The sequence below is a fragment of the Coenobita brevimanus genome, chromosome 91 (assembly GCF_032717465.1).
Source record: "Coenobita brevimanus isolate Jiangsu-jjx chromosome 91, ASM3271746v2, whole genome shotgun sequence".
Classification (NCBI taxonomy): domain Eukaryota; kingdom Metazoa; phylum Arthropoda; class Malacostraca; order Decapoda; family Coenobitidae; genus Coenobita; species Coenobita brevimanus.
Genome location: NC_137044.1, coordinates 16,074,231 through 16,081,649, shown reverse-complemented (window position 1 = coordinate 16,081,649; position 7,419 = coordinate 16,074,231). Strand labels below are relative to the sequence as shown.

The 7,419-nt window shown below is 41.9% G+C and overlaps 1 protein-coding gene across 1 annotated transcript in view; it reads right to left on the bottom strand.

Moving 5' to 3' along the window:
* Positions 1 to 1,955: 1,955 nt before the first annotated feature.
* Positions 1,956 to 7,419, bottom strand: part of LOC145411865 (protein turtle homolog B-like) — a 149,737-nt gene continuing 144,273 nt past the window's right edge. Inside the window, exons 12-16 of the mRNA XM_080281824.1 lie at positions 7,074 to 7,186; positions 6,479 to 6,662; positions 5,605 to 5,895; positions 5,222 to 5,355; positions 1,956 to 2,411 (exon numbers count right to left, since the gene is read on the bottom strand). Of these exons, the coding sequence (XP_080137950.1) occupies positions 1,956 to 2,411; positions 5,222 to 5,355; positions 5,605 to 5,895; positions 6,479 to 6,662; positions 7,074 to 7,186 (1,178 nt within the window). The remainder of the gene's footprint in view (positions 2,412 to 5,221; positions 5,356 to 5,604; positions 5,896 to 6,478; positions 6,663 to 7,073; positions 7,187 to 7,419) is intronic.

Sequence of the window (7,419 nt, the reverse complement as noted above, 5' to 3'; positions counted from 1 at the left end):
CATACACTACTCGTTTTACCATCAGTCACAAAAAAAAAAAAAAAAAAAAAAAAAAAAAAAACTAAATAAAACTGACAGTCAATATTCAAAGAAGATGGAAGTCATCAGTCAACAGTCAACAGTCTACAGTCTCACACTGACAGTACTTAGAGCCTGGAAAGTCAGTACAAAAGTCATGTGTATTGTACTGAAAGCCAGTGTCTCAGTCAAATACAGTTCTCAGACAGTTTCACAGTAACAATAACCAGTATCTCTTCAAACACAGAGAACCAATAGTCAGCCTTCACTAAAGCCACAAAAAACATATACAAAGATCAACAAACCAAACTCGGTACTCTGTCATATACATTTTTCTCGTAAGGTAGTTCACGACAAGCTTGTTGAGGTGAACATCTGGTAAAATATAATTGTAAAACTTGCATTTTTGTTTTTAAATTATTCAATATTTACTGTATTTGTGACCTTCAAGTATGGGCTACCTATGGGATGTTTTACAGATAAGAATTTCTGCATGTATTTCTTTCTCATTTTTCTAAGCAAAAGATCAACTCCACGCTTCAGGGATCAAACTGCGTTTATACCTGTCATATTTGTACACTTAAAACATGAATATATATATATATATATGTACACTCCTAATTCTTTAGTTATATACAAAGGACAGATTTATAGGGTTCCTGCCAAGGGGGTTACTTTTGGATACAGCATCAACAAGAGTATCTTTAGTACCATATCTGTACCAGCATTAAACATCATATACACAAAGCTGCACTGAGGAAAATGGAAGTCCTTTATTCACAAAAAGACATAAGCACGCAGTGTCTCTTTCTGTTACATCTCTTTCCAAACTGAGCACTATCATAGTTTCAGTGACAGATCTGGATACTGTCTTTAAAGGAAAATATACAAAGGTATAGTCACAGAGTCCAGTTAAGTTTTTATGCACTTGAAAAGTGAATTTCAGCAATGCACCACCAAGTGAAGGAGTTTTTCTTAGTATTCAAAGGACAGGTTTCACACGAATAATGGCTGTTAGTGACTATTTGTTAGTAGTAAACAGTGACTAAGTTATCAGTGGCTGGTGTTAGTGTGACAAGTATGCACTAAAGTGTGATTTGCCAGTAATGTTAGTGTGACAATAATGTACTGTGATGTGGCAGGTGAATTAATGGAGTGTATCTGCATGGTCATCAGTGTTAGTGTCTGAGCAAGACCCTACTGTGGTTGCCGTGTTAGTGTGAGCTGAATGTTATTGTTGCCTGGTGTTAGTGAGAGCAGTGTTATCGATGGCTGGTGTAAATGAGAGCAGCAGTAGTGTTGGCTGGTGGTAGTGAGAGCAGCGTTAGTGTTGGCTGATGCTAGTGACAGCAGGGTTAATGTTGGGTGGTGCTAGTGACAGCACTGTTAGCGCTGGCTGGTGTGTGAGCAGAGACTTAGCATCGAGGCTGTGTTATTGTGAGCACTGTTAGAGTCGTGGCCGTTGCAGTGTAGACAGTGTGAAAAGAGTGCTGACCAATGTTAGTGTGTGAGTAAAGAGCTGGTGTTGGTTGGCATTACATTGTGGGCAGAGTGTTAAGAGTGTTTCCTGTGTTAGTGTGCAAGCAGTGTTATAACACTGGCTGTGTTAAATTGCGAGCTATGTTAGAGTACCGTTACTGGCTGTGTTAATTGATGAGCAGTGTGATAGTGTAGTGGCTGGAGTTAGTGTTTATGAAGAGCATGTATAAAACGGTGGTTGTCATTGTTGTGTTAGCGTGTAAGCGGTACGTTAGTATGGTGGCTGGTAATACCTATGTAAGCGTAGTGGTGTGTGTGTGTGTGTGTGTGTGTGTGTGTGTGTGTGTGTGTGTGTGTGTGTGTGTGTGTGACGCTTTGTGATGGATGCTGGTATATGGGCAGTATGGTTTTGTGTGAGCGGTATGTTAAGTGTGATGCCTGATGATTTTGTTGATTACTTACACAACACTCTCACTGGGCCTTCTGATGAGCGGTGTCACCAGGTTTCTAAAGCCTGGCTGTGATGCATTAGTACTCATGCTACTGACACTCATGCTTGAGACGAAGACGGTATTGTCCCTCCGCTGTGGCAAGGTGGCATACAGACTAGGATTGAGAGTTGAGGTTACGCCGTGTCGATAGTCCAGTTGGGCATACAAGTTTGGATTACTAGCATGATGTGGGAAGCTTGCTGCTGTCCCTGTCATACTTCCACCACCACTATGGTGCCCCAGTGTGGCATACATACCTCCTGTGGTGCCAAGAGAGTCGTCATGACTAGGGCCAGTTGGGTTGACTGACAGACTCCTTCTATGGTCATAATCAGCACCCCCAGTGAAGCCACCCCCTGGGGATCTGTCAGGCAGAGGCCGCTCAACGTAATCCATTTCTCCTTCCGGCCCAGTCGAATTACGCTGAAAAACAAAAATCTATTACCAAAAATAAAAATGTTCAAACCCTCCTGTAATTTTACATTCTTTCCTATGCTACAGGGCTATTACTTACAAAGTGTATTTTATATATGGCAATGTGGTTCAATTTCTAATACCACGATGCCACTAATAACAACTCCCTCTCTTCCTCATTCCTGAGAAGAGAATTGTGGACCGCAGAAGGGCAACTTCAGCCTGCAGTCTACCTCATGGGCGGATCCAGGGGTGTTGCCCTACCTGCTCAGGCAACACCCCTGCTGATGGAAAAACAAATGTCATAGGCTTAGGAATGGGTTTTGGAGAGAGAGAGAGAGAGAGAGAGAGAGAGAGAGAGAGAGAGAGAGAGAGAGAGAGAGAGAGAGAGAGAGAGAGAGAGAGAATTATATAATTAAAATAAAAAATATAATTAATTTGAAATCAATCTCGCAAATTCAATATTATTTAAACCACATCAAGATAAGTAAATGAAAGCATCCTTAGCTTAATTCCAAGTAACCCAACTGAGAACTCAGCTGGAAAGCAGGCTTTAAGAAATAAAGCCACAGCACTCTAAGTAGTAGTTTAAGGGAAACGTGACAATTCCCTTCCTGGACCATCCAGACCAGCACTTATAAGAAAGACTTAGTGCTACCCAGAAGTCTGCCAATAGTGGTCTGATGCTTGTTCCAGAGGCATTGGTTACTAATCACTCAAACAAAAAGATGCAAACAATCCCTATTGCTTATCAGCCTCATATGCCTCAGAAACGGTCAATGGAAATGGAGCTAAACATGTGGTACAGAAAACGGAATATATGGAATGGAGATGTTCCTAAGAGCCCTGTTGAAACACTGAAATATTCAGATAATGTACTCTTTCCAAACACTGGAGTTGTGCTAGGCCTCATCTGCGCTCTACCAGTCACCAGTAGTGAAAATGAAAAAGTGTGGGAGCGACGCTTTATTACATGGTTGAGGGGTTCTATGGCAAATGAGAGGTTAAATGGATTGGCCTTGACGAATGTACATGATCGAGTGCCAATTGATGTTTCTGGAGTTACTGATCAGTTTGCCAGACAACAAAGAAAGTGTATAAAGTTCTCCTATGTGCTATCAGATGAATATTATCTGAGAACCACAGTCGATCAAACCACATTTAGAAGCTAAGTGAATGAATTTCATGCTCTGTTACTTTTGTATACGACTATACAAGAGATTTTTTTGCTCAATTTGTTTCCATTATTAGTGTATCTGGTTGCCTCTTAACACAGAAATAAAGTTAATATATAACCATTTTTTCTGTAATGATCATTGATGCATATAACACTGCAGTCTTCTTGACAAAAGTCTGTATATGCAAAGGGTAATTAAGATGTATTAAAATTACCCTGGTTTATTAACCAGTATGTAAACTGCATATTTTGCTTTTACATGCCCATATGTACATCATTTATCATGACATGGTGTAGGGCAACACCCGCACATTATGTCTGGACCCGCCCCTGTACTTGGTTCAAGATCAGATGAGTCTGGGACCATAATCACCATAACTACAACAAACCGGTCAGTATCTACATTTCAGCATTACTGGCCCTATCAGCAGACAATCAAATACCACACCACCACAGGCCATGACAGAGACTAGACTGCGGCACCATCAGTGCATCAGGGAGCTCCGAGATATCCATTATAACATGAATGGTGACTGGCTAGCCAACAAAACGACTAAAAGAGGAAGAATAACACCCAACTCAACTGCATACCATTCTCAAGAAGGCCTGTGGAAGTCTCACTCAGGCTTATCTTACAGAAGGAGAAGCTGTACTGTGACTCAAAAGTAAGTGGTTTTAAGTGCTGGTAAAACTTATACAGGCCCAGAATGACAGTACACTTACTTTATATAATGCCTTTGTACAGTAATAACCACCACATTTGAACCGAACACTGAATTTAATGCATATATGGAATAGGAAACAAAGGATCAACTCGAAGTTAACTAGTTAGGAAAACTGTTGCAGATGGTACATTCATTCAGTTACTTGCTATATTGCGAAGCATCCACTGTTAGTGGACCTAGAGTTATCTGACCTAACTCTCCTGAAATTCTCTTAACATACACACTCATATTGTCTATTAAACAACGAAAACATTTTACAGTTGTTGTTGTTTTTGTTGTTATTAACCCCCCCCCTGGTCTGACTGAGCAGACCCATCAACCGCAGGTAAGCTACTGCCCCTATAAGGCTGTCCCGTAGGTTCCCTACGCCTCTGATGCTGTGTCTGGTCAAAGTGAGCTGTGTGCTATGCAGTGGTCCACTATGTGTGTGTTATGTTTTGGAGGCCTACTGTACAAGCGGGGCACGTGTTGTTTGTGACTCAACCCTATCTAAGGTGAAAATGATGAGGGCTGGGTGATGTCCTGATCTAAGCCTTGCTAGGTGAACCTGATCACCTCTATTTAAGATTCCTCTAATGGATGGATGTCTGGGGTGGGGGGGGGGGCTGTAATCTAGTGTTCTCATCGAGGTATTGTACTGTATATTGCCCTGCGTAAGGAATGAGTACGTAGTTATTTACTGCAAGTGCTGGAGTGTCTGGAGGTGGAATGTTGCTGCACATGGTTTGGTAACAGTTGTGTGGGGTATCAGTTGTGTGGTGTTTGTTTTATGTGCTTGTTTGTGTTTACAGTATACAAACTGTTACATTAGACATGACAAAATATGAAAAAAAAAAAAAAAAAAAAAAAAAAGACACTACATTACCTAGTACCCGTAATATTATGAATAAAGATAATGTAGTTGAGCATGGTGATACCTGGAGTGAGGACTGACAGAGCCCTGATCCAGCATGGAAGGCTGCTGAAAACTGAGGCTGCTGTTGCTGCAACTGGGAGTGGCTGGGGCCCCCTCGCTCTACTGCGTCATAGTGGGAGTATGAAGACGTCACATCTGAAGGCCAAATGGAGGCTGAGAGGATACAGAACAGATTTTGGTTGGCTTATAAACAAAATGGCAAACCACTGGAAGGCTGGTTACTATACTGGCAAGGAATTAATTCTCATAATTTTTCAAGGTTCTCCTACTTAAATTTCATGTACATTATGGCAATGAACTACGTCCCTGACCATGCACTTCTGTTGCCGAAATATAGTGGCGATGACGAATAACATTACATTCACCAGGGCAGCTCACCAGCACCAGCCTTGTGTGGTATGAGGTCAGGGTCATTATCCTCCATCTCGCCTCCACTCGTTCCTTCATTCACTCTTGACCCGAGGACATCCAGGGGTTTATTTTCCATGTCCCCTTTGAACTCATCTCCAACTGCCCCTACTGCTCCACCTCCTCCCAGCCCTGCCTGAGCTGGATTAGGTTGCAGCTTCCGAAATTTGAAGACCAGGATGATGACTAGGACCAGGAGAAAGATGACAAGGACAACACCCAAAACAATACCCAGGACAGGAGTGAATTCCAGCAATGCAGGTGGACCTACGGGAAAGAGAGAGAGAGAGAGGAAAAAAAAAAACTACAGTAATGGAAAATGAACATGCAATAAAGAAAGCTGGAGTTATATGGAGATAAGAATCCAGTAAACATAGAAAGAAAAGAGGAAGGATGATGCAATGAAGAAACAAAAGTGAGAAAGAATTCAGTTCCCAGTACATAACGTTATGATAGTTGACAGCGTATGAAGTAATAAGTGAAAGGGAATACTGTATGGCGTAGAGATAAGCGCAAGAAAAAAAAATGCATTCTCATTACTTCATATATTATTGCTCTGCTACCAAAAAAATATATCTAAAGATCCATTAGCCTTTACACAGGTCTTGCACCAACAGTCATGGCTATCCACCAGTATGGATCTTAAATAGTCACTAAGTCGTCCTCACTTCAAAGGAATTGCTTCCTGGACAAATAGATCCCTATTGCAGGGCCGGATCCAACACTCTGGATGCTTGAATTCATGCTGACTCATTATAAAATACTGCTACTCACGAAGGATTATACCTCACGGTCAACAAAATCAAATCAACCCAGAATAACCCCGGGGAAAGCTGCACGACTGACTGACCTGTTCGCTTCTCGGCCACCTTGAGAGTGAATGTTTCTAGCTTGGCCACATCACTCCTGCCCTTAGCATTGGCAGCGTAGGTTATCATAAGGAAGGCCAGGCCAGGTCGCAGCGCTGTCAGCAGGAACAAAGGCTCACGGGAGGAGATGTTGCGGTGGAGGGCACCTGTGGCTGTATCGTACACCTTAGGGAGACACCAAGGATGATCAGTAAGTTCTTCACGGGCAGGGAGAAAAGGCCTTCAGATAGAAGATGGAAAGGAGGAGGTAACTGGAGTGGGCTCAGTTTCCTTAGCTCTTCCTCAAGACAAACATACCAGGGAAAGATCAGATGAACTACGGTAATAAAATTAGTCTACACTTGTAGTAAAGAAATGAAACCCAAGGATGTAGAAATTCTAAAGATACTGATCAGTAACAACATAACAATATATTAACACCAGAATATGATACAAGGTATGAAGGAATGCTATGAAAAAGATGTAACTTTTACAGCATAGGCAATGTCATTCTGCCATCGACCTACGTGATGCAAAAGCTGCAAATGGAGGGAAATCTGGGCCAAGTTACGGTGAACACTCCATGAAAACACTCACCTCCATATGGAAGATCTGTGGAAGTCCGCCATCGAAGCCAGCACTGCACTCAACCTCAATGGTGTCTGTTGTTTGGTTTGCAATGGAGCAGTTACGGGGAGGGTCGGGGGGACCTGGGCGAGAAAAGGGTCGGAGACGATATGGGGATGAAGACTGAAGAGTCAAAGATATACAAGAGAAGGAGTTAAACAAAGAGATAAAACAGGAAGAATCAAGTAAAGAATTAAGAGATGAAACAAAGCAAAGAAGGAAGGGAAGTGATGAAGTCAAATACAGAAAGAGGAAGAAAAAAAAAAAAAAAGAGAGGAAGAGTTACTGGGAAAGACGATAGTAAAAGTCACACAGG